This window comes from Lissotriton helveticus, chromosome 8, assembly GCF_964261635.1.
Source record: "Lissotriton helveticus chromosome 8, aLisHel1.1, whole genome shotgun sequence".
Taxonomy (NCBI): Eukaryota; Metazoa; Chordata; class Amphibia; order Caudata; family Salamandridae; genus Lissotriton; species Lissotriton helveticus.
The window spans coordinates 1693900130-1693927003 of NC_136069.1; the positions used below are offsets into that span (position 1 = coordinate 1693900130).

At 42.8% G+C, this 26874-nt stretch overlaps 1 protein-coding gene across 1 annotated transcript in view; it reads left to right on the forward strand.

Annotated features, from left to right (window-relative positions):
- LOC144774123 (vomeronasal type-2 receptor 26-like) overlaps positions 1-26874 on the forward strand; it is a 90414-nt gene continuing 63540 nt past the window's right edge. Inside the window, exons 1-2 of the mRNA XM_078659147.1 lie at positions 1-425; positions 11100-11261. Coding sequence (XP_078515273.1) covers positions 1-425; positions 11100-11261 — 587 coding nt within the window. The remainder of the gene's footprint in view (positions 426-11099; positions 11262-26874) is intronic.

The window sequence follows — 26874 nt, forward strand, 5'->3', positions numbered from 1 at the left end:
ATGAAGAGTCTGCTCATCTCCATCATGGGAGAAGAAGCGGAGGACATATTCAAAAGCGTCAGTGTTAACATAATCACCATGACTGAAACGAAGTATGATGGGGAATCATTTAACAAAATAGGAGCACTGGTCTGGGCCAAACTGCGTATAAAATGTCCAGATGTTGCAGATGTTTTGTCCCTCATGTCTCTGACAATGCAAGTGAGTGAGGACCCAATTGACTTTATCTCAAGAATTAAGGAAATATGGCATCAGGAGTTAGGAGACAAATGTAATGCAACAGAATGGAATAGTGGGCTTTTCTACCACATGTTCAAGAAAGGACTGCCTGATGACGTTCAGGACAAGTTGGATGGAATTGTAGCAATGGAAGCAAAACCATTGGCTGAGATACAGGATCACATTATACATTTCTTCAAAAAAAGGTAAGAACAGGAAAAGAATAGACAGCTAGCCATAGAGACTGCAGCTGCAAAGTTGGTGCAACAAAAACTCAACAAGAAAAAGGAAACACTAGACACAGTCATGTTAGCTGCGTCTGTCAGTCAGATAACGGCAGTCACCACATTTCCCCAGTCTGCCATGAATGCACTGGCAGGCAACACACAGCCTGTCTTTTCTTGCTAGGATGGTGTATTGAGGCCTACGCATCATCACAGGCTGCACACCTGCTCGGCTCTGGTGGCACTAACTCAGAGGAACTCAAGTCATCGCCACGGGGCGGGAGGCCCGTGTCAGGCAAAGTGCCTCAGCTGCCACCAACTCTGTGTACTTCAAGTCATGGGAGAGAATGGGAATGGTGTCAAGCATGTGCGCCTGACGTTTTTTATTGGCAGGGTGACACGTTCTGTGATGCCTGTGCTGCATGGGTGTGGTGTGGGTGTAAACCAGACATGAGGGAGTGGCTGTGGCATGCTGACAACTAGACCTGTGATCAGCAGATCATTACAGGGAAGACCTGGGACATGTAGCGTTGTCGTTCCTTCCCTGTAAGCGTAAGCGGAGTGGGCTGGCTGAAATGCGCGTCCTTCACGGCTTCACCAATATGGCGGTTTGAATCCGCAAACCCACCGAGGTAGGTACACGATGGGGGCTCGACTCTAAATGGTATACAGCGTTTACAACGCAACTTTTACAACGCACTACCATTACAACGAAACTTTTACAACGCAACATCCATTACAACGCATACATGTACAACGCAGTCATTACAACGCATACCATTACAACGCTAAACTTACCATCCAACACTTACCCTACTGTTGCACCCCCTGGAGTTAGAATAGTAATTTTAACCCCTACACTATCCAAAACTTTCCCTACTGTTTCACCCCCTGGAGTTAGAATAGTAATTTTAACCCCTACACTATCCAACACTTACCTTATATGCAATGTAATGTAATGCGTTGTAATGGTATGCGTTGTAAATGTAGTATGCGTTGTAGTGGAATGCGTTGTAAAGGTATTTTTTAAGAATTCGTTGTAATGGTATGCGTTGTAATGGTGTGCGTTGTAATGGATGTTGCGGTGTAAAAAAATGCGTTGTAAAGGTATGCGTTGTAAAAGTGTGCGTTGTAACGTCATACATCCACTCTAAATATATTTTATTATTTAATAAAAAAGAACACATTATATACTTTTAATACCAAACACAAAAAAATTACAAAAAATATTTTTAGGATATTAAAGTTACAAAATATCACAAAAAAAATTCAAAATTACTGAAAAAAACATAGGTTTAAGAAACGTTATAATTAGAAATTAGCATTTAAATTTTTTGGGAAATTCACTGAAGAAAACATAGGTTTCAGGGACGTTATAGTTAGAAATTAGCATTTAAAAAAACCTTAGAAATTCACTGAAAAAAACATAGGTTTCAGGGACGTTATAGTCGCTTCATGTAAGGTGGTGAAGCGAAGCCGAAGTTTGCTATGGCATGGGGAGCACTGAGGTGGGCACCCCGGGACATTGCTGGAGCCAGGCCTGGGGGTAGGACCGGAAAACAACTTTGCTACTGAAACTTTTAACAGCAGCCAAAGAAGCAAGTACCAGACAGCTTTGAGTATTTCTGTTCAGTGTTCTGGAAGATCTTAAAGGAATGCTGGGTCAAACAGACATCACGTTATCTCTTCAGTAAAGGCAGCAATAAAGATGCTAACATCCAGCCAAAATGATAGCTCCACTTGAGCTTGCAAAAAAAGTTTGACATTGCAGTAGCAGCTTATTTTTCTATTTTTTTATTTTTTATTTATTTTATGCGTTTTTATATAGGGCGGACTTTACCCGAAGATGTAAGAGCGCTTCACATTAGGAACAGTAATGATACATGAGGAGAAAATTACAAGTGAACAAATCACAAAAGCAAACGTTAACTTACATCAGGCAAAAGTGACAATTGTGAGCAAACAAAATACAAGAGGTAGCAAACGGTACATTACAGGAGGAAAAAGTGACATGTGTGCAAGTTACAAAAGCGTACAAGTACAAGTGGAGGTATAATACTCAAAACACAAGAACAAATATAACGTAGGCAATGGTGGCACTTGTGCAGGTATCAAAAGCAAACAAAATGTGAGAGGTAGCAAACAGTATGTTACAAGAGAAAAGTGACGTGTTCATGTTACAAAAGAGTACAAAATACAGGTAGAAGCATAATACTGCAATAAACGACAGACACTCAAACCACAAGAACACACTGGGAAGGCACTTCCTTCAGATTATAGAGAGGGCGTGAATTAAATTTGGAAGTGTCTTTGAAGGAGGAGAACTTTGACGTCAGTTTTGAAGGCCTGGGAGGAGGTGGTGGTCTGGAGCTGAGGCGAAAGTGAGTTCCATATTCTCACTGCATTGCCTGAAAAGGATTGGGCCATCGATCTTTCCTTCTTGAAAGTGGGGTGTTCAAGCAGTAAATTTTCTGCATTGCGTGATGGTCTAGAGCCTCCAGAGAGTTTCAGTTTATTCGCCAGGTAGTGAGGAGAGGAGGAGTGCAAGGCTTTGTGGGTGATACAGGCAGTCTTGTAGATAGATCTTGCCTCGATGCGAAGCCAGCAGAGGGTGGATAACATGAGTGTGATGTGGTTGCTTCTTTTGACCCCAAAAATGAAACGAGCTGCTGAATGGGGTACAGATTTAAGGGGGGACAGGTGGGATTTGGGGAGGCCAGTAAGAAGAGAATTGCAGTAGTCTGGAGAGGACCAGCGATTGGACCAGGGTTTTAAGGTCTTGCTCCGGGAAGAAGCGATGAATCCCTCAAAGAAGGTGCAGTTGGTATTGAGCAGACTTTGAAATTGATGTGGGTGATTAGATTGAATTTTTTGTCGAGTATGACACCAAGGGATTTTGCGCTGTCGACAATGATGGGTTTATTGTTAAGTAGATTCATCTGATCCATCCATGATTGAACCGGGGGAGGAGAAAGTGAGGAGGCGAGGAGGAGGAACTCAGTTTTGGAGGGATTCAGATCGGAGTGGAGGCAACCTTGAGGTAGATTTGAGTGTTGTCTGCATATAGATGATAGTGGATCCCGGATTTACTTAGAAGATTTCCCAATGGTTCTAAATAGAGATTGAACAATGTGGGAGCAAGTATAGAGCCTTAAGGAACACCTTGACCTACCGCCAAAGGAGATGAAAGACTGTTCGCTATTTTGATCATTTGGGATCTATCAGAGAGGAAGGAAGCAAACCGCTTAGGCACAGTGCCCTCCATGGCCATTCTCAGTTGAAGAGTGTTGAGGAAAGTGTTGTGATTGACAGTGTCAAAGGCTGCAGAAAGGTCAAGGAGAATTAGAAGACATGACCCCCCCCCGAATGGAGTATCTGCAGCGAGTCATCAATCACTTGCAGCAGGGCTGTTTCAGTGCTGCAGTTTTGGATGAAGCCGGACTGAAGATTGTCAAGAAGACCATTGTCCTTGATATGACGAGAGAGTTGTTTCGCAACACATCTTTCTGTGATCTTCGCAAGAAAGGGTAGGTTAGTGATGGGGCGGAAGTTGTTGAGGTAATTCGCATCAGCAGTGGGTTTGTTAAGCAGAGGGGTGACCTGCCCAGTTTTGAAGGAAACAGGAAGGGAGCCTTGACAGAGGGAGAGGTGGACCAGAGTGGTCCAATAGGAAAGAGAATGGGTATAAAAGTCAATGGCAATGGCACTAGGGATGGGGTTCAAGAGAATGGTTGGATGTCTTTGTTTCAAGGATGCAATTGAGGAGGGCATCTTCAGAGATGGGGTCAAAGTTCTGCCAAATGGCTAAGGATTTGCGCTTCTCGTGAGGGGTAGGATGAACAACCTGATCCATGTTATTTCACTTTTTTGGTAAAGAATATAGCAAAATCCGCTGCTTTCTTTGTAGAATCCTCCAACTTGGAGGTTGGGGGAGAGCAGTTAGGATTTTTGATGAGATCGAATAGTTTTTCGGGTCTATTTTTGGCTGAGTCAAGGAGGATTCTGAAGTGCGACATTTTTTCAAGGAAGATGTGCTTGTGGTACCTGGATCTTGCTGAATGAGGCATGACCAAATTATCGGTGGAGGGTGCTTGCCTCCATTGTTTCTCCAGGAATCTTAGGTACTTCCTTTCTTCATACAGGGATTTGTTGAACCAAGATGCTGAGGAAGTGGGCCTTTTCTTTTTGCTTGGAGAGGAGTGATGTTATTGATTTCGACTGAAAGGACTGTGAGACATTGGGAGGTGAGTTCGTCAAAATCTAGGTTCGGGTCTAGCCTTGGAAGTGATAGCAAATCTGTTTCACAGAGGGAACCAAAGTCAATATTTTTAGTGTCACGGAACCAGGAGGTAGCAATCTTAGGTTGGCCAAGAGTTATAGAGTGTGATAGGTGAAGACAGAATGGGATGAGGAGGTGGTCAGACCAGTCTACATGAATAGGGGTAGCGATAGAGAGCATGTCTGCTTTAGAAATAACAAGGTCCAGGATTGAGCCCTTAGAGTGTGTTGATTCTGGGCAGTGTTGGATAAGATTTTTTGCGGAAAGGAAGGTGGCCAGCAAATTCGTAGAAGAGTCTTGCGGTGAGCCCCAGTGGAGATTGAAGTCACCCAGGAAGGTCTGATTGTCACTTTGCGAGTATTGGTCGCTGATGAAGTCAGTGAGTTCCTCCATAAATAAAGGGCCGCTACAAGGCGGGCAGTAAATGGCATGGAATCTGAGGGGTGAGCGGTGGTGTAATTGAAGCTCGGGAGATAAGCATTCACATGAGCGGAAGGAGCTGATAGGAAAAGCCTTAAGTTGAAGGGAGTTTCTAAAGATGACTGTAACACCTGCCTCAACTTTGTCAATTCTGTCATTTTTAAATATAGAATAGCCGGTGGGTAATAGGAGATCAAACATAGTGTGATAGTGATAGTGATAGTGATAGTGATAGTGATAGGTATCGTTGAACCAGGTCTCTGTGAGGAAGAGCATGTCAATATGGTGAAGGGTGATGGTATCGGAGATTTCAAGTTTGTGTTTTATTGCAGATCTGCAGTAATGGAGCAGACAGCGCAGCTCTGTCAAGACTGTTTTGGTGACGGCGGCACTTGGGCTATGAAGGGTGATAGGGATATTGTACTTATACGGGGGTGGTCTGGAGGGTTTAGGTGGATGCGTGGTTCTGACAGAGGAGATGGTCGGAATAGTGTAGATAGTAGGGTTACTTGGAGATGAACGTTGAAGAAGGGTGGCGTTTGAGGGCTTGTGTGAGTTAACAATGTTTGCAGACGACAGGTTATACAGGTTAAGGCACTTGCAACCTAAAGATGTCCATACAGTATGCACATGCACAGGATGGCTCCTCTCAGCATCTGAATGGGGATCACTCGACTTGCAAAAGCCACAGCTGACAATTATGGAGTGGGACACTTGACAGTTATGGAGTGGGACACTTGACAGTTATGGAGAGGGACACTTGACAGTTATGGAGAGGGACACTTGACAGTTATGGAGTGGGACACTTGACAGTTATGGAGTGGGACACTTGACAGTTATGGAGTGGGACACTTGACAGTTATGGAGTGGGACACTTGACAGTTATGGAGTGGGACACTTGACAGTTATGGAGTGGGACACTTCTAGAAACACTTTTATTGATACTAGTTGTACAGATGTACAGTTACACGAATCTAGTTGTACAGTGGGATGTTTTTTTAAAAAAAATGATGCTGTGTCCTTTCTGCACAGTCTGGCTGGTGCATTCGAGGGATACTAACATACCACACAACACTGCGTTGAGGAAAAAGAACAAGCAGGAAATGTGGCCAGCCCATCCCCCAGTAATAAAGCCGGCCCCCACTATCTGCATAAACAGCCTCCACCATGCCAGTCCAGCCCAGCGGTAGAGCAGTCCGGCCTTGCTAGAAACCGACACTGTCACCCTGCCCTGCCTGCCACTTGCTGAGCTAGAGCCAAGCTGAAGAGGAGCGGCCTTACGTGTTCAAAGCTACACACAAACACAATTAGTAGTGTTAAAAGGAAAACAATGGATTTCTGTGAATACGCTTTAATCTTTGTAAAAATAATGCTTCCAGGTTGGATTTGTAACTGTGTTCATATATTGTAATATATTGACATTTGTTTAGAAAAGATTGGAGCCTAAAAGTCTGCTGTAGGATAAACTTTAGCATGTTTTCACCACTTGCAAAATAAAACCAAGACAAGCTAATTAAGTGCAAATAAGCTTTGTAGTAAAGATTGTAATCTTTTGTTGTGCAGCAGTTTTTTTACCCAGATCATGCATTAACCCCCCTTCACAGGGACGTAAGCCCACACAGCTCCAGGCTATCCAACTCAGAGGGTTTTCCAAGCCTGGTTTGTTTACTTTGCTGTTTGTATTGTGTTTTTATAGTGTTCTTTAACTCGCAGGCACTGTGACCATAAGTGTTGCCTATTCATTGAAGAAGCACAATTGTGGCTTTTCCTCTCGCTCAAAGTGTTTGCAGTCCCCCCGTGCGAGTACATGGTAGCGTCTGCCTTAGCATGATAACCGGCCATGATAGGTGTGCGCGACGGGCAGCTGGGAAGAAAGGTGAAGCGAAGCATGAAGGAGCCGAGGCAGGCAAACAGAGATATGGCGCAGAACCATTCAATAAATGTACTAAATAAATAAATGTACGCTGAAAATTAAAATGCTCATTTTTCCCAAATTTTTGTATGTCTTTCGTGCTATTCCTTTTTTAATTTCTTCCGGTCATTTTGTTCGTATAGATAGAATGTGCTCAAGGTTTCTTTGGGGGTACCACCAGGCTAGGAGAGCACTTAAGTATTGTGCATTACCCAGAGAGAGAGGGGGATGGGGCATTCCATATTTCCAGTTTTACCATTGGAGTGCACTACTGCAGTATATGGGGTTCTTAATGTTTTCAGAGGATTTTATGAGGCCATCTATATATGAAATGCTCTTGGGCACTGAGGCAAAGCAGTGTCTAACCCGGGGTATTGAACCTACGGGCACATGCATCATTGGTTTTTGCATTCGCAAACGGTGCGAATCGGAAAAATCGGCCGTTTGCGAATGCAAAAACCATTTTTGGGATGCATCAAAGTTTTTTGCACAATTCGCATTTTTTTGCATTTCTAAAAAATGGGAAGGCATTTAAGGAATCGCATTTGTGCGATTCCTTAAATGCAATGCATAATTTTTAAAAAAATTGCGAATTTGGAAATTGGAAGTGCAAATTAACACGAGGTTGACCATCGTGTTAATTTGCGAAAATTTTTAAAAAAGAAAAAAAATGCATTTTTTAAATTGCATGTTACAGACACACATGTCCTTAGGACATGTGTGTGTGAAACATCCACTTAAAAATAAATTTCAGGGGTTGAGGGGGGGGGTCCTTTGGACCCCCCCCTGCACCCATGTAATGCATGAACATTATACGAATTCTAATTTGCAAATTCGCAATTTCCATTGATTCCTATGGGCCTTTTGGCCCATAGGAATCAATGGGAAATGCGAATTAGCAAATTAGAATTCGCATAATATTTGCGATTCGGTAAAAAATGCGATTTTTACCGAATCGCTAATATTATTAGAAAATATTCATGCATCCCGTTTTGCGAATTCCAAATTGCGATTCGTTATTTTTCGCAATTTGGAATTCGCAACCGGCCGGGATGATGCATGTGGGTGCTAGTTACTACAAAAAAAACAAATTTAAGATTTTTGTAACGGCTTATTAGATATGGAGAAATTTAGAAAAGAGGTTTCTTTCTGCCCGAATACTAATATTTATACTCCAGTGAGGGGCTGCACTTTTTTACCGGAATTATTTCAAGATGGGGTGATGTTTAGATGGTATAACCTGGGGATTTGTAAGTTTGGGGATGTTTTGCAGGGGAATGAGTTTGTTTCTTTTGAGTATTTAAGGAAAGAATATCAGGTACCCCGTATGGATTTTTTGAAGTATCTACAGGTTCGAAGTTTCTGAATGCAGAAAATGTCAAAATCCATGATATGATTAGAGAAGATTAGGCTGTTAGAAGCAGTTAAAAGCAAGCAGAAAATTGGGTCTTTATATCGATTATTTGTGGAGACGTTGGAAGATGATTTAGCAATTAGAGCTGTTAAGTGGCAAAACAAAATGGTTATAGAATGTGTTAATTTAGAGAAAAGCATTGAGATAGCTGGTAAAGCACTGCTGAATGGACCCCTGATAAGTCAGACTTTTTATGTCACAATTTGAGCTTTATTATACACCTAGCAAGCTAGCAAAATGGAATTCTGGGCGGGGGATGATGTGTAACCGCTGTAGCCTCTATGAAGCTGATGCTGTTCATATGTTTTTCGTATGTCCTAAATTGGGTCAGTTTATTGCCGATATAGAATATTTTGTGTTGAGGAATTTAGGTATTCCAATTAAAATAACGGCACCACTAGCTATCTTTGGTTATGATGAGGGGTTAAATCAGCAAAGATCGGAGGAAGAAGAAGGCTTTACATTTATCTGCATGTCAACATATCGTTTATGTATTACATCTCACTGGCTTGACGCGGACTCACCCAACTTTATAATGTGGCAAACAAAGCTCTTATCTATGTTTTATTTAGAAACTGCATTATATAAAATGAAGGGCATAAGAAGGAAATCTTTTGGTCGGAAGCTTTGGTCTCTAATTGCCAGCTGGTTAGGTTTATAAGTTTTCATTCTAACGATTTGATTTGACAAGGACGGCTGGAACCAAAATCTTTTGTACAGTTTCTGTATATGCCTCTTTTTGATGTATGCTTGCATTTTGTCTGTCTGCTGCCAAGAAAAACTTAATAAAAAAAAAAAAAAAGAAAATTAAAGTTACACAAGCAATGAGCAGGGCAGGAAGCATCAATTAACAAGGAGACAAGGAGACAGGGCTGGTAGCGGTGGGCAACACTGAGGGTGGGTTGCAGTAGGGGTGATGCCGTTGGGGGCACAACAGTCGTGCATTGAGTACTGCAATGCAGAATAAGCAAGCAACGAAAAAAACAGAAGAGTTCCAAGACATACACTTCATTCCACTAGCAGCATGTTTACAGTAGTTAGGCTGTGCTGCGTAGGTGTCCCCAAAACAATAAAGGAGGAACTAAAACGTGCATTAGCCTGTGAAAACTAAGAGATTGAAGCAGACAAGCAAAGAAACCAATAAAAAGCCAATAGGGGGAGTCTCACCACATATACTAATTACTTGATGTCTCGGATAGACAGCGCATGCATGCGCTGCCTAGGCGAGACCTACAGAGGAAGTTTGGGCCTGGCAAAATGTTTATTTTCCAGGTCAAAATGGCAGTCTAAACTGCACACACAGGGCCCGATTCACAGAACTAACTTAAGAAAAAATCCTAAACTTACTACCATTTTGGTGTTCACAGAAGGCACTTACTCATTTCGGTATTCACAGAAGTTAAGAGTCCTAACTTTAGGACTCCTAAATGCCCTCTGTGTATACCGAAAGTCTTAAAATTAGGATTTCTCTCATTTTAGGAGTAGTAAAGTTAGGACTCCTACCTTTAGGACTCCTGAATGCCTTCTGTGAATACTGAACGACTTAAAGTTAGGATTTTTCTCAGTTTAGGAGTAGTAAAGTCAGGAGTCCTAACTTTACTACTCCTAAACTGAGAAAAATCCTAATTTAAGACTTTGGTTTTCAGAGAAGGCATTTAGGAGTCCTAACTTCTGTAAATACCGAAATGAGCAAGTTCCTTTTGTTAATACCAAAATGAGTAAGTGCCTGCTGTGAATACCAAAATGGTAGTAAGTTTAGGATTTTGTCTTAAGTTAGTTCTGTGAATCGGGCCCACAGGCTCTGGAACTGCAAGCCAAAGACATGTTTAAAGGGCTATCTGAGTGGAGGGCACAATCAGTGCTTCAGGCCCATCAGTCAGATTTCATTTACGGGTCTGGGGCACATGTAGTGCATTTTACTAGGAACGTATAAGCACATTTAATATGCCAAGTGGGCATGAGCCTATATTACCATGTTAAGAGGAGAAAGCACATACACTTTAGCACTGGTTAACAGAGGGAAAGTGCTCAGAGTCCTAAGGCCATCAAAACCGAGGTCAGAGTAAATAGAGGGGGAAAGCAAAAAGTTGAGAGGAGGAAGAGCACCCTAAGGCTGACAGGTCTGATACGGTTCTTGATATTTTAGCAAAAGGATTGTACACTGTGCAGGTAGTGTATTGTAGCATGGTAATTAAATACACCTACTCATTACTCTAAACCACCCCTTTCCACAGTGCTAGAAAATAAAAAGGCATGCCCCTGATAACTATCTTTAAAATTACTATTATTTCCTCATTCCCATGTCTAGAATGACAGCTGATGTTGAGAACATGTTATAAATCCTTGTACTATTTAGGGCAATGCCTAGTGTTGTTTGGCCAGAGCCAACACGTATGTATTACAGCTCTGGTTTAGGTGAGCAGCTTAGCATCAACTAGCAGGTCTGGTGCTTCACCTACATTAAGGACATTGCACAAACCCAATGAAGAAAGAACATGGGGAGAAGCTGTGGTTTGGAAATTAGAGGCAAACAACTTTTTTGAAATGTTTAACTGAAGGAGATCATTGAGTCACAAGAAGCTTGATGGGCATGTGTGTCTGTATATTGCTACTCCTACTTGTCTTCTTCAGAGGAAGTGGTCTCGAGCCAGTCTGCAATCTCCAGGCTTGGACGCAGGATTCATATTACCAAGAAGGAGACAGGCTCTTAGGGGGAGTGTTTGTTGTTCATTCTGAGTACTCATCACCTGAGCTTACGTTCACTGAAGAGCCAAAACCAATATCATGTGAAGGGTGAGAAAAGTATATTACAACATTATAGAAATGAGACAGAAGATATCCTTTGAAGAGTAAGAATAGTATATTTACAGTCAGTATAGAACTGCCACAACTAATATCCTGGGACTAGTAAGACCCGTTTATCTATACTACTATTATAAAGAGAGAAGTCTGTCCTTTGAGCGAGGTAAACTCGAAAAGTACACCACCAATCTAAACACCCAAGACATCTATGAAAACCTCAGGGCAAGCAGAAGGACATAGGCGATATAAAAATAAAAAATATACGTTATTTAAAACATTTGCGAATAAAAATAAAGTAGTCCCTAGTCCCTAGAAAGTAGCGCCGGCCGCGACGTCTGCGTGTTGACATCGGGAGCGCTGGGAGGAGCGGCGTTAAGGAGCAACAGGAAGAGCGGAGGACATGAGCGCGGGGAGGAACTGCGGAGGACAAGCGGTCAGGAGCGGCGAGAAGCGGAGGAGCAGTGGAGCGGTAAACACAACAGCACGGGGAGGAGTGGCGGATGAGGTAAGTCAAGCAACCGCGGGTGCGCAGCAAGGGACGGGCGGGGGAAACAAAGTGTGGGCAGAAGCGGCCAGGACCAACAAAACGGCCGCTCAGCGGAGCCTCTCCTGCTGCGATGCTGCCCTCAGCCCCTTTCTGCCCCGGGCAAGGCCGGGGCGGGCTGCTAGTTACAGTATATATTGAAATATTACAACTGATGTCTTGTGAGAGGTAAGAACAGTTTATTACAGCACACAGAGTGATGTCACAACTTACATCCTATAGCCATAGCTAGGTATGGGGCAGCAATTTGGGGCCATAAAGATCTAGTTCTGATACAGAGAGAGGAAAACAAATTTTTGCGATCCCTCTTGCGCCTCCCCCAATCTACATCATCCTTTGCAGCTCACATGGAGTTAGGGATAGGGTACATTGCAGATATGTTAAATATGGCGCTGCTTTTATTATGGATCAGAACTTGGCTGAACCTCAACCTTACACTGAATCACAAGATTATTAGTGATTGTATGGGGCGGGACAGAGTGGCTGATATTCAGTGGTTGACATTTATTAAAACAACAGCAGTATATCTGGGTCGACCGGAATTATATTCGAAACCGGAAAATCTGAGCAAGGAAGATATTAACTGGGTAAAAACTAATTTTATAAAAATCTGAGAATTGGAACGAGAAGCGAGAGAAATCATTAAGCCAACAGTAAGGTCACACTATTTGTTGATTACTTCAATGTCAATACAACCTTACTTGACTACTGTTACTAGACCCTATCATCGGTGGCTTCTAACAAAATTTAGATTTAATCAGGCACATTTTCTGCTGGGCATTTATGATAAGTGTTGTACCCCAAAGGATAATGTGCCATGTGAATGTGACAATTTTTCTGATCAGGATCATATACATTTTGTGTTTTTCTGCCCTTTCTTCTTGGAAAGTAGGAAAAAATGTATCAATCCGCTGTTAAGGGAAAAGGGGTTTGAACAGTTTAAACCCGCACTGCTTTATCTTCAACTAATGGAAACTCCTTTAGTGATGTTTTGTGTAGCCAATTTTTTGATTGCATCAATACGTGCTAGACGGAAGAGACTCCGGATTAATACAGTTGGGGTTGCGGTAAATGTTTACTCTGCACCAGATAATATAAATTAACTTCCATGTACCAGATTAAATATTGCTGTTGTGAACTATGAAATATTTGCTACTAATTTTGATATTCTGTGAACTATGTGATGATCTATATGTATTTGCCACTGACTTTTATATGTACACTAAATATTATCCTTGCAAGATGTTTTTTATAAGAAAATTTTTCGGTTGCATAATATCATGTATTTGTATAGTATACTTTTATGATTTATAAGTAATCGAATAAAGTATTTTTGACTCTGACTCTGAACTTACATCCTGTGACAGGTGGGAACAGTCTGTATAGATCTCATATCCTGTGAAAGGTAACAATAGTATACCACAGTCTCTGTATAACTGTTGCAGCTGATATCCTGTGAGGGGTAAGAACTGTTTATTACAGTAGGTATAAAAGTATCATTGCTGTATGTTAATAAATATCACAGTGATGTCACTGCTCACTTTCCGTGGCGGGTAGGAACAGTCTGTATAGAGCTCATATCCTGTGATGGGTAAGAGCACTTTACCACAGTCTCTGTAGAACTGCTGCAGCTAATATCCTGTGAGGGGTAAGAACTGTTTATTACAGTAGGTATACAAGTGTCACTCCTGATGTCCTAGCAGAGGTAAGAACAGTTTATTACAGCAAGCATAAAAAGTTCCTGTGAGTGAAGAACAGTATTTTGCAGACCCTAGAAAGCTGACGAGTTCCTTCATAGGGTCTTGAAAGTCCAAAGTGACTTACAATAACTTTATAATGTACAGCAGAGGGTATGCTATTCCTTATAGTACATGGGCATACAATTATGTTTCTCACTTGCAAGATTACATACATAGGCCCTGGTGGATTATTCTTTGATGAAGTCAATGCAGCCACCAAAGTTTCTGTGCTGCCTTGCATCAATGGGAGAGAGAAACAATGTGCCATCATCTACTATGAAACGGTGCACTTATTCTCTTCCCATTACCTGCACAGTTGTGGAAGCCACATGTCAACACACACACACTCTTTTGTCATAGTGCCAGGGTGTGTGTATTCTCTGAAGCATAGGTTTTGTACTAGAATAGGGAATTTTCAGTATGAATTCTATGCTCTAAGGCTTCTCACACTTTATATGTGGGGTGTGCAATACAGCACACATGCAAAGGTGGAACAATTAGAAGAAATGAAAACATTTCTCCTCGTTATGCCTGCCTCGAGGTGTAATTTGGCACAAATCCCTGTCTACCTATGTTTGTAGATAGGGATTGGTGTCAAAACCCATGGTTGGTTGCATTTGGATCCACATGCACCACCCATGGAAAGCCCATGTGAGGCAAAGGAACAAAAAGCAGTGCATAGCACAACTTTGCATTACTGTGGGATACCATCCGACACCAATACTGATTTAGAGGGTACATGTGAAGTTAGCACTTTGTGCCGGACTTCCATCATAAAAATCATGCACACAGTGCAAAGCATTAGTAAATATGGCCCTCGGGTCTTGCTCTTTCATGGTCTTGTACTGAGAAATCAAACACAGCTAAAAACGATTAGCATGCTTTGGCAAGGAAAATAATATTTTAATTGGTTTATTGTAAGTCAAGTTAAACTGTACTTCAGATTGTGCTGGAACTTGCAGTGATCTTTCCTGCGATGGCATACAGTGTGAAAAATCATTTCCATGTTGCCATAAATATCTATTTTTCTGTTTAAAAGTTTAAACTGTGGCTGTATTACACTCTCTGGCCTGCCTTCCACCTTGACGACTGGATCTCGCAGCAGACCTGGTGACATCAGAACTCTACTGTAATAGCTTATTACAGTTTGTATAGAATAATCACAACTGGTACTCTGTGAGGTTTAACAGTTTATTACAGTATGTGCAGAAGTGTCACAGCTGATATTCTGTGAGGGATAGTAGAAATTTATTACAGACACATCTCTCTAAGTCTTTTGTATGTTACATCGGCTGCAGACACACTGTCTCTCCCTGAGACTTTTGTATGTCACATTGACTGCAGACACATTCCTCTCTGAGTGTTTTGTATGTTACGTTGGCTGCAGACACACTCCTCTTTGAGCCTTGTGTATGTTACTTTGGCTACATACACTCTTCTCTTTCTATGAGTCTTTTGTATGTTACTTGGGCCACAGAAACACTCCTCCCCGAGTCTTTTGTATGTTACATTGACTGCAAACAGACTCCAGAATAGGAGGCTATTTTACTGATTCGGTAAATACCGAATCTTAACAATTCAGTATTTTTTACCGCCGCCCCGGAAAGGCACTACAAACCAGACATCATAATATGGCTGGCGGTGTCTGTTAGACACCGCCACCATATTATTCCTTTTCCGCCTCGGCCGTAAGGTGACCGGGGCGGAAAAGCAGCGGACGGTCTTTCCGTCCTCCGTGGTCCCCCCTCCATCCTAATATGGCGGGGGGGGGGAAATCTGGTGATGATATCGGGCGGATTGCCTCCGCCAGGCTGGCGTTGGCTACCGCCAGCCTGGCAGAGACAATCCGCCCGATATCATAATGGACCCCTTAGTCTTTTATTTATTTATTTATTTATAAAGTTCTATAAAGCGCGAACAAGATCCTGAAGGATATCAGAGCGCTTTACAATAAATTGGTAGAGAGGACAACATGAAATAAACATAGTAAATGAGAAAAGGAGAAAAACAGGAAAAAAAACAAAAAAAACAGTAAACAATGGTACAACTATAAGGTATAATATTATGCAAAGGGTACATCCGTAACTGTTAGTTGTGCCATGGAGCGAGGAACAAAGTGATAGACGCCTTATAGGTGCCCCATCTCCTTATGGCAAAAAATTGCTCATTAAGAATCTTTTGGCTTCAACTTTGAAGGCTGTCGTTGAGGAAAGTAAATGTACATCCGGAGGAAGACAGTTCCATATTTGAGAGGCAGCACCAGAGAAGGCTCAGAGACACGTTCTCTTTTTTAGCTGAGGATGATAGGTTTCAGGAGGAGAGTAGAGGCGCTCCTAGATGCCCTCCCCCACAAGATAATTCAAGTTTTTGCACTAGGTACGTGGGAGTATTGTAGTGGAAGGCTTTGTGAATCAGGATTGCAATCTTTAGCTGAATTCATGCTTCAAATGGTAGCCAGTTGAGAGATTTAAGGCTGGGGATATGTGCTCATTTCGTTTGGAGCCTATAATCAGTCTTGCTGCAGAGTTCAGAGAGTGGAGCCAGGGCAAATTTAGGAAGGCCACAGAGAGTTGCACTGCCATAGTCTAACCTTGGTAAGACAAGAGCTTGTACAACCAGCTTGAAATCCTTTTGTGGCACGAATGGTTTGTTCAATCTGAGATTCTGCATTAAGTGGTTGGGTCCCTTACAAGCGTTGCTGATATGAGTCTTCATATTCAGGTGACTGTCCACTATGACTCCGAGCGATTTGGCTGAGTCTATGATGATCAGAGTACAGTTGAGAGCCGTGAGGTGCGGCATCCAGAGCTCGATCTTGGGGGTGTGGTTCGGCGGGAGATGAGCAAGAATTACGTTTTGGAGGCATTGAGCAGGAGATGGTTCTCCATTAACCAATTTTGAGTCGACATGAGGATAGAATTTAGCGCGATGATGTTATCCGCGGATGACATTTTCAAGTAGAGTTGAGTGTCGTCAGCATGCATGTGGAAGAGAATGTTCATTGAGTTAAGTAAATTAGTGAGAGGTTCCAAGAAAAGGTTGAAGAGGATCGGTGAAAGGGCAGATCCTTGGGGGTCCCCCATAAGTACTGGGGAGGGCTGAGAGAGAGAGTGGTTTGGCTTGAATCTTTGAGATCTGTGTAGAAGGAAGGATGAGAACCAGAGGAGCACCTGATCCGAGAAACCCATTCTATTTTGTAAGATACATAGGTGGATGTCATGTATCAAATGCAGCGGAAAGGTCAAGGAGGATCAGGGGGCTGGATTCGTTTTTATCAAGCATTTTCAGAATGTCATCAAAAATGTGTACAATAGCCGATTCAGTGCACTGACCCCTCTGGGAACCTGATTGATGATGGTCTAAAAGTTGGTAATTCTCAATGTGAGCACAGAGCTGGGATTAGACACATTTTTCAAGAAGTTTCGCAAGGGTGGAGATGTTGGAGACAGGTCAGAAGTTATTGAGATCCGATTAGTCAGAGTTGTTTTTTATTTAGAATAGGTGAGACCTGGGCTGCTTTTAGGCAGTCGGGGATCAAGCCTTGAGATAAGGAGGCGTTTATAATCCTGGTCCAGGTGGGGCTGAGAGTGCTCTTGATTTTCCAGCGGGTCCCCGGACTTGTTAGACGGATTGATAGTCTGGAGAATTTTTCCAATGTCTTTTTCACTAAAAGGGGAAAAGAAGCCCCAAGAGGCATTATTCTTATCATCGACGACGGTCGGGAAACACTTTTCATGGAAGTCGGAGGGTGAGGCAGCTAATGAAGGGGGCAATAGGGCCTTCTTAGAGGCGAGGTCAATGGAGATAAGTTGTGATTTCGCCGAACAGAACGCGTCAAATTCACTGCATGAGGGTAAGATGTCATTCAAATCAGAGAGGCTTGGAGCAGTAACAGATTGCTGTTTGACCAGTTGGAATAGTTTCTTGGGGCGATTTGCCGCTTGGTCTAGTTGTAATCTGAAGTAGTCAACCTTAACTTTCTTGATCTGTTTGTTGTAAAGGCCTCTGACATCTCTCAGAAGTTTTAGTTGAACAGATGAAGGATTGGAACACTAGGATCTTTCAGCTGCTCTAAGATTGCGACGTTCAGAGTTTAAGTTTTTGTTGGACCATGGTTTGGAAATTTTTTATGAGGTATTTTTAAGCTTGAGTGGGGCAATGTCGTCCAAGATCTTGGCGATGCTTGAATTTTAGTGGTCTGTGAGAGATTGGACCTTAAACAGATCAGCTTGGGAGGCAAGGACGGATTTACAATGAGTAGCTAGTTTGTCATGGTTAATTGATCTGAGATCTTGTTTCAGAATCTTTGATTTATCAGGTTGAGCCTTCTTCAATATCACCTCCCTGTTAATATAGAAAAGGATGCTGTGATGGTCCGGACAATCAGAAGGTGTTATGGAATCTAAGGAGATGGTCTGATCCTTGGAGATGATAAGGTCAAGGATTTCCCCTTTTGTGTGGGTTGTTTGGTCACAATGCTGTGATAAATCATTATCATGTAAAAAAAATGATTTGAGGCAGGATAACACTGGGTCATTGTGATTGGACCAGTACAGGTTGAAATCCCCTAGGAAGATTTGTGATACTGCAGAGTCAACATTGCTCGAGACGATATCCATTAAGTGCTCAATGAAAGGGAGATTATCTCCCAGTGGGTGGTAAAAATTGTGAAGTTAACAGATTGATATATTCTTACTTGAAATGTTGAGACAGAGATATTTGCAGGAGGAGGGGGAAGAGGACTCCACCATAGAGATCGAGAGAGATTTCCTTTAAATACAGGCTAGACAACCATCCAGTTTCAGAATTCTATCAAGCCTGACTATATCATGAGTGGGAGGTACTTGGAGGTCTAAAATAGGAGTAGAAGCTGGATTTAGCCAAGTTTCGGTGAGGATGATAATATCTAAATCGTTGTGCTGGATGAGGTCAAAGATATCAGAGGCGTGTTTTCTAGCTGATCTGCAATTTAATAGCACACACTTGAGACTAGGCGGATTCATGCGGGAAGAAGTCTGGTTGATGGTCACCCTAGTGAGGTTGTCAGAGTTGCTACATCTCAGGTTGCGGGAAGGGTCTCTATTCGGGTTAGGAATGATGGAATGTATTTGCCTTGGCAGGGTCAGGTTAGCATTGGACCTAGGGGAGCAGGAAGAGAGAAGGTTTTGAAGATCAGTACCCACAAAGTCGGGCTTAGGGTTTCTGGGGCAGGGTGGTGAATTTGGGGCGGGAATAGATTTCGATATGGTGGGGGAAAAAATGTGTTCAATGTGATCACCGTGACCTGTAGAGACTCTGGGCCAATTAGTACTACTGAGCCTGGTGAAAAGATCTTTCGAGATGGCACGAATTGGCAATTCAATAAAAGAAACAATCAAGGAATCAGCCAATCCGGTGCAACCACCCCACCTTCCAACCAGGAATCGACCACACTCATGCAGGTGCACTCAATTTGAAGCTGCTGGAGAGGCTGGGAGAGCAGAGCAGAGCCCTTGAGACACTGGGAAACTTTCTCCAGGAAAACAGCACGATGTCAAGCAATGACACTGAAAGGGAAGGAGCAAAGAGAAAGAGGAAGGTGAAATTTAGCACCATGAAGCTGCAGGTCCTTGTGGAGGAGGTAGTGAAGGAACACCACAAGTTGTTTGGCAAGCAGTCCCTGCAGGTGGCAGAATCTGTCAAAAGGAAGATTTGGCTGGCTATACAAACAAAGGCGAATGCCATTGGAGTGACCCCACGGGACATCGACGATCTCAAGAAGAGGTGGTATGACCTCCGGAGCGTGACAAACAGGAAAATGGCTGAGCTCCAGAAACAAGCGAACCAGACAGGAGGAGGGAGGAACAGGGCACCTGCCCTGACTGAGCTTGAGGAGCTAGTGGAGTCCACCAAGGAGCAAAGACAGCGTCTGTGGGATTGGGGATGCAGACAGGTCAGCCCGAGCTGCCATCAAAAAAGGTAAGAAGCATGCACAGCAATCACCCACACCCTTTCCTCTTCCCTTTCCCCTTCACCTTCTCTTTCCCCTTCCCCAATGTGGTAGTGTGAACTCCACTCCAGTACAGGTTTTAGTATACACCAGCAATGCATTATAGGAAATGTAGTCAGTGAAACACCTATCATGTCAGACAACACACCAAACAACAAGGCATGTGACAAACATCAGTGATGAGCAAGCTGAGGCAATAGCGACAGTGTTTTAGAGATGAGAATTTAATTGTACAAGCAAGGCTGTAGGACCACAGAGCTAATGTATGATTTTCTGTCCACAGGCGAGACAACTCGCAGGCGTCCAAAGGACAAGGAAGGTAGTGCATCCCGGAGGGAAGGCACACAGGAGGTGAGTACCAGTGCAGGGCACACCACACAGGCAATAGCGGCATCACCAACACTGTCAGCCTCGCCACACCTGGCAGCGTCACCACAGCTGCTGGCCTCCCCACACCTGCCAGCGTCACCACAGCTGCTGGCCTCACCACTACTCCTGTCCTCACCTCAACTGGTAGCATCACCGGCTGCAACAACACCTGCAGTGCAAAGAACCAGGAGGCATGTTGTAGGCACACTCCGGGAAATGTAATCTTCCGCAGAAGACACGGTGGGGGGTGACACGTCAACCGTGGCAGTTGAGGACAGCAATGCTAATCAGCAGTCCACCGCTGAGGGGACCCACACCAGTGCAAGACGCCACAGGGTCAGGGAGAGCAGTCCAAACCAACTTGGCGGGGGTCGTGGTGTCTTCTGCGGACTGGAGGCTAGTATGGTAAATATGCAGTGCATGTAGGGGAAGGCCATCCAGTCGGTCCAACGACAGATGAAGCACCTAAATGAAAATGTGAAAAACATTGATAACGGCATCAGCTCAATGGCGGAGGGAATGAGAGATGGCTGCGGGCATACGGGACATGTCCAGTCAGTGCTGCTGCTGTGCAGCAAGCTGGACGAGGACAGGGCAACAAGGCACAGCGAGAGGCAGAGGTCTGAGCAACACACAAGGGCAGTGAACCGCATAGCCACTGCCACTTCCCTGCTCTGCAGGTGCTGCATCAACATGCAGGAGGGACTGGCACACTGCAGCAGTGAAGTCTCCAGGGGCCTTGTGAGGGTGACAAGTGCAGTTGAGGTGCTGCTAACTGCTCAGTCAGCAAATACTGTTACTCTGGATGTGGGAAAGAGCAAGGACACCACCAGTAGGAGCAGCATGACCCCCCTGTTACTGACACCCGGAGGAGCAGCACACGGCATGGGGCTGCCACTGCCCACACAGCCAGTGAGGATACCCAGCCAATGGCATCCAGCACTGGTGGGCATGCCTGCAGACACTGATGCTGCCCACACTCCCTTAACTGGAATGGGTGAAGTAACCCAGGACTTCCTTTATGGATGGCAAAAATTGGACTGGCACATTTGGGCCTTTGTATACTGGCATAGTGCCAAGATATTAAAAGTACGTTGTGTACATACAACAATTGGTTGTGTCTCCTTACTTACTTAGAAATAGTTGTGTGTGATCTCTGCCCGTCTTTGTCTTCCATCTGTTGCTGGCGCCACTCCTGCTGTGTTGGGCTCAGGGTGTGCAAATTCATCTTCATCATCATCATCCTCAATATCTGTTAATTCTACTGATGTTCCTTTCCTAGTGGCAAGATTGTGCAGCATTGTGCAAGTTGCAATGATTTTACAGCAGATGAGGGGTGAGTACTGACGTGCGCCTCCGCTTTTGTGGAGGCAGCGGAACCTGCTTTTTACCAGCCCAATGGTGCGCTCCACAACGTTGCGTGTAAATTTGTGTGCCACGTTGTATTGTCCCCCGCTCAGGATTGATGGGTTCTGGTAAGGAGTGAGATGAACAAGCAGACGGCATATGCGTTATCGCCTATGTGGAAAAGAGAGAGCCATTAATCACATGCACAACAACACCTACATCTGCAGTATCTATCAGGGTGTGTCACAGTGTTTTACCTAGCAGATATCCTTCTCCGAATTCCCCCGCTGCCAGGCGTGTGTAGATCCCATTGTTCTGGAAGATCTAGGAGTCGTGGGTGATTCCAGGGAATTTGGCCACAATGTCTGTGATTATGTTGGCAGTATCACAGATTACCTGCACATTTATGGAGTGGGTGGACTTTCTGTTCCTGTAGATGTACTCAGTGACTGCACGTGGGCAGATTGGGATGTGTGTGCCAGCAATACAGCCGATGGCATGTGGGAACTGTGCCATTTGGTAAAAGTCAGTCTTGGTCTTCAGCAGTTCTGCATGGGAAGCTGATGTAATGATGCATTCTCTGCATCATGGCCTCCAGGAACTTCCTGTAGAAACAGGACAGGCAGCTCCGGGACACCCCACCTATCACAGCTATCACCTCCTGGTAACTGCAAGATGCCTTGCTATTACGTAGAAAGCTGCCATTCTGATCACACTGTTGCATTTTGGGGCCTGTTTTATGGCCTGCACCTGGTTACCACCTGCTTTCAATCCATGGTAATTACCGACTCTTAAATACCGAATTTCATCGATTTCTTAATCAACACATTTTCCTACATCTCTTTTATTGTTTTGAGCGTTTCTTATTTGCCGATTCGGTATTTTCCGGACAGGTATTATTCGATTCAGTATTTATGAATCGATGAATTCCCATTCGATGATGAGGAATCGGTATTTACCGTTTGTTTTTTCTTGAATCGTTCCCTATATCGCGCATGCCTATTTACCGGTCGGTAACGGTGAAATTTATCGAATTTCTCCATTACCGACCGTTATTTGGCTACCTACGTATGGCCCTAAGTCTTTTGTATGTTCCAATAATTTCAGACACACTCGTCTCTGAGTCTTTTGTATGTTTAATTAATTCCAGACACACTCCTCTCTGCGTCTTTTGTATGTTCCATTAATTCCAGACACACTCCTCTCTGAGTCTTTTGTATGTTACATTGATTGTAGTCACTCTCTCTCTCTCTCTCTCTCTCTGAGTCTTTTCTATCTTACATTGACTGCTTACACACTCCCCTTTTAGTCTTTTGTATGTTACATTGACTGCAGACACACTTCTCTCTGAATGTTTTGTATGTTACATGGCTACAGATACTTTCCTCTAAGTTATTTGCTTGTTACAATGACTGCGGACACACGTTGCAGTGCAAATTGTGCATGTTACATTGACTATGAGTATTCTGTATGTTATGTTGACTGCAGACACACTCTTCTCTCTCTCTGAATCGTTTTGAAGTCACATTGGCTGCAAACACACTCCTTTCTGAGTCATTTGTATGTTACTTTTATGACAGACACACTCTCTGAGTCTTTTGTAAGGTTTTTGTTTTTTTGCAGAGTTTTATATAGCGCAAACTTGACCAGAACTGAACCGGGTATCAGAGCGCTTTACATAGCACCAGGACACACATTCATTTTTGTTAGGCACGGGGAGATTAAGTGATTTGCCCAGAATCACAGTAGGTTTAGCGACATTACCAAGACTCGAACCGGATTCCCCAGGTCCGAGGTCGAGCGCCCTAGCCGTTAATCCAACTCATCTTCCCAGTTACATTGGCTACAGACACACTCCTCTCCCTGAGTCTTTTATATGTTATATTGGCTACAGACAGACTCTTTTCTGAATCATTTGTATGTTACATTGTCTGCAAACACACTCCTCTTTCTCTTAGTCTTTTGTAAGTTACATTGGCTACAGACACACTCCTCTTTCTGTGAGGCTTTTGTATATTACATTGGCTAAAGACATATTCCTCTCTCTCTCTGTCTTTGTATGTTAAATTGGCTCAAGACTCACTCCTCTCTGAGTCTTATGTATGTTACATTGGCTGCATACACACTCTTCTCTGAGTCCGTTGTATGTTACATTGGCTAAAGACTCCGGGCCCGATTCACAGAATGAACTTAGAACTCAATCCTAAACTTACTACTATTTTGGTATTCACAGAATGCACTTACTACTTTTGGCATTCACAGAATTAACTTACTACTTTTGGTATTCACAGAAGTTAGGATTTTGTCTTAAGTCTGTCTTAAGTCTGTCTTAAGTTTGTATTAAGACAAATTTAAGACAAAATCCTAACTTCTGTGAATACCAAAAGTAGTAAGTTCATTCTGTGAATCGGCCACACTCCTCTCTGAAAGTTGTGTATATTACATTGGCTAAAGACACATTCCTCTCTCTCTGAGCCTTTTGTGTGTTACATTGGCTGAAGACAAACTCCTTTATGAGTCTTTTGTATATTACATTGGCTAAAGACACACTTCTCTCTGAAAGTTGACATATAGATATGCTTTGCCTGCACACTGTGTTAAGTTAGCATGAGCTTATTAGAAGTTTAAACGCCATTTTACCTTTCTGCTGCATCTGCACACGGCACATATTGTTATTAGAGCTTTGAGAATAATGTGTTTTGCTATTGTATCAGCTTTTCTTGGTAAGCTATGTCTGAACAGTGAGTGCCGAGGCCTTCAAGGTTATTTTAACACAGTTGTTGTTGTGAGGTCTGATCAGCGCACGTCCTAGACAGCTGCGGCCAACTCTGGCTTTAGACGCGTTTAACACTGCACACGCACTTGATGAATTTCGCATGCAGAGAGCTGGTGGAAGATGATGTGATCCCTTTCCACTAGGATCAGAGGTATGGGGCCGCCCTTCTAAAAGCCAAAGAGACCTTCTTAGATATAATATAATATACTAGCGAGGGAGGGTAACACTTAGGTGCCATTTAACCTTTTTCCCTTTAGCATTTTAACATGCTTTCTCACTTTGTATTTTATAGACTCGTAACTATGCTGATTACTTTGTTTCTTATAATATGTTTGCTTGTATTACCAAGATACTGCACTTGAGAACACTGCATTAGAAATAACCATTTCAAACTTGCACGTGTCTTCATTTACTCCTCATTTTGGATTGGTATGTTAGCATAACGAAAGAGTGTTCATGTGTTCTAAGTTGCCTGAGGTGTTCTAAGTCCATGTTCTGGGTTGTCTAAACATTGGGATTTTGTAAGAACCAATGAGACACTGATTGCTAGTCTGGTAGGGGATTTTGGATACTGAGGTGAGTTTTGGCACACCCTAATTCACTGAGGTTCAAAGTCTCTCTGCACAGTTCTGTGTAGGAGCAGAATCCCTGCGACAAAGTTGTGTATATTACATTGGCTAAAGACATACTCCTCTCTCTCGGAGCCTTTTGTATGTTACATTGGCTAAAGCCACACTCCTCATTGAGGCGTGTGTATATTACATTAGCTAAAGACATACTCCTCTCGCTCTCTCTGTCTTTCTATGTTACATTGGCTAAATACACACTCCTCATTGACGCTTTTGGATATTACATTGGCTAAAGATTATCTCCTCTCTCTCTGAGTCTTTAGTGAGTTACATTGGCTATAGAAATATTTCTCTCTGAGTCTTTTGCATATTACATTGGCTAAAGACACACTCCTCTCTGAAAGTTTTTTTATATTACATTGGCTAAAGACATACTCCCCTCTCTCTCTGTCTTTGTATTTTACATTGGCTAAAGACACACTCCTCCCTGAGGCTTTTGTATATTACATTGGCTGAAGACACACTCCTCTCGCTCTGTCTTTCTATGTTACATTGGCTAAATACACACTCCTCATGTATAAATATTTCTCTCTGAGTCTTTTGTATATTACATTGGCTAAAGACACACTCCTCTCTGAAAGTTTTTTTAAATTACATTGGCTAAAGACATACTCCCCTCTCTCTCTGTCTTTGTATTTTACATTGGCTAAAGACACACTCCTCCCTGAGGCTGTTGTATATTACATTGGCTAAAGACACACTCTTCTCTCTCTGGGCCTTTTGTAAGTTACATTGGCTAAAGACATACTCCTCTCTCTCTCTCTGTCTTTGTATGTAACATTGGCTGAAGGCACACTCCTCTCTGAGTATTTTGTGTATTACATCGGTAAAGACACTCCTCTCTGAGGCTTTTGTATATTACATTGGCTAAAACATACTGCTCTCTCGCTCTGTCTTTGTTTGTTACATTGGCTAAAGACACACTCCTCTCTGAAAGCCTTGTTTATTACATTGGCTAAAGACATATTCCTCTCCCTCTCTGTCTTTGTATATTACATTGGCTAAAGATACACTCCTCATTGAAAATTTTGTATATTACATTGGCTAAATACATATTCCTCTCTCTCTCTGTCTTTCTATGTTACATTGGCTAAAGATACACTCCTCATTGAAAATTATGTATATTACATTGGCTAAAGACATACTCCTCTCTCTCTCTGTCTTTCTATGTTCCATTGGCTAAAAACACAATCCTCATTGAGGATTTTGTATAATACATTGGCTTAAGACATACTCCTCTCTCTCTCTGTCTTTGTATATTACATTGGATGCAGACACACTCCTCTCTGAAAATTGTGTATATTAGATTGGCTAAATACATATTCCTCTCTCTCTGTCTTTCTATGTTACATTGGCTAAAGATACACTCCTCATTGAACATTTTGTATATTACATTGGCTAAAGACATACTCCTCTCTCTCTCTCTGTCTTTCTATGTTCCATTGGCTAAAAACACAATCCTCATTGAAAATTTTGTATATTACATTGGCTAAAGACATACTCCTCTCTCTCTCTGTCTTTCTATGTTACATTGGCTAAAAACACACTCCTCATTGAGGATTTTGTATAATACATTGGCTAAAGACATACTCCTCTCTCTCTCTCTCTGTCTTTATATGTTACGTTGGCTGAAGACACACTCCTCTCTCTCAGTATTTTGTAAGTTACATTGGCTAAAGACACACTCCTCTCTCTCTGACCCTTTTGTATGTTACATTGACTCCAGACACACTCCTCTCTCTCTCAGTATTTTGTAAGTTACATTGTCTAAAGACATATTCCCCTCTCTCTTTTTTGTATGTTACATTGGCTGAAGACACACTCCTCTCTGAGTCTTCTGTATATTACGTTGGCTAAAACATACTCCTCTCTCTATCTGTCTTTGTATATTACATTGGCTAAAGACACTCCTCTCTGAGGCTTTTGTATATTACATTGGCTAAAGACATACTCCCCTCTCTCTCTGTCTTACAATGTTACATTGGCTAAATACACACTCCTCTCTGCAGTTTTCGTACATTACATCGGCTGAAGACACACTCCCCTCTCTCTGAGGCTTTTGTATATTACATTGGCTATAGACATACTCCTGTCTCTGTCTTCCTATGTTACATTGGCTAAAGACACACTCCTCATTGAGGCTATTGTATGTTACATTGCCTAATGACATATTCCTCTCTCTTTCTTTCTGTCTTTATATGTTACATTGGC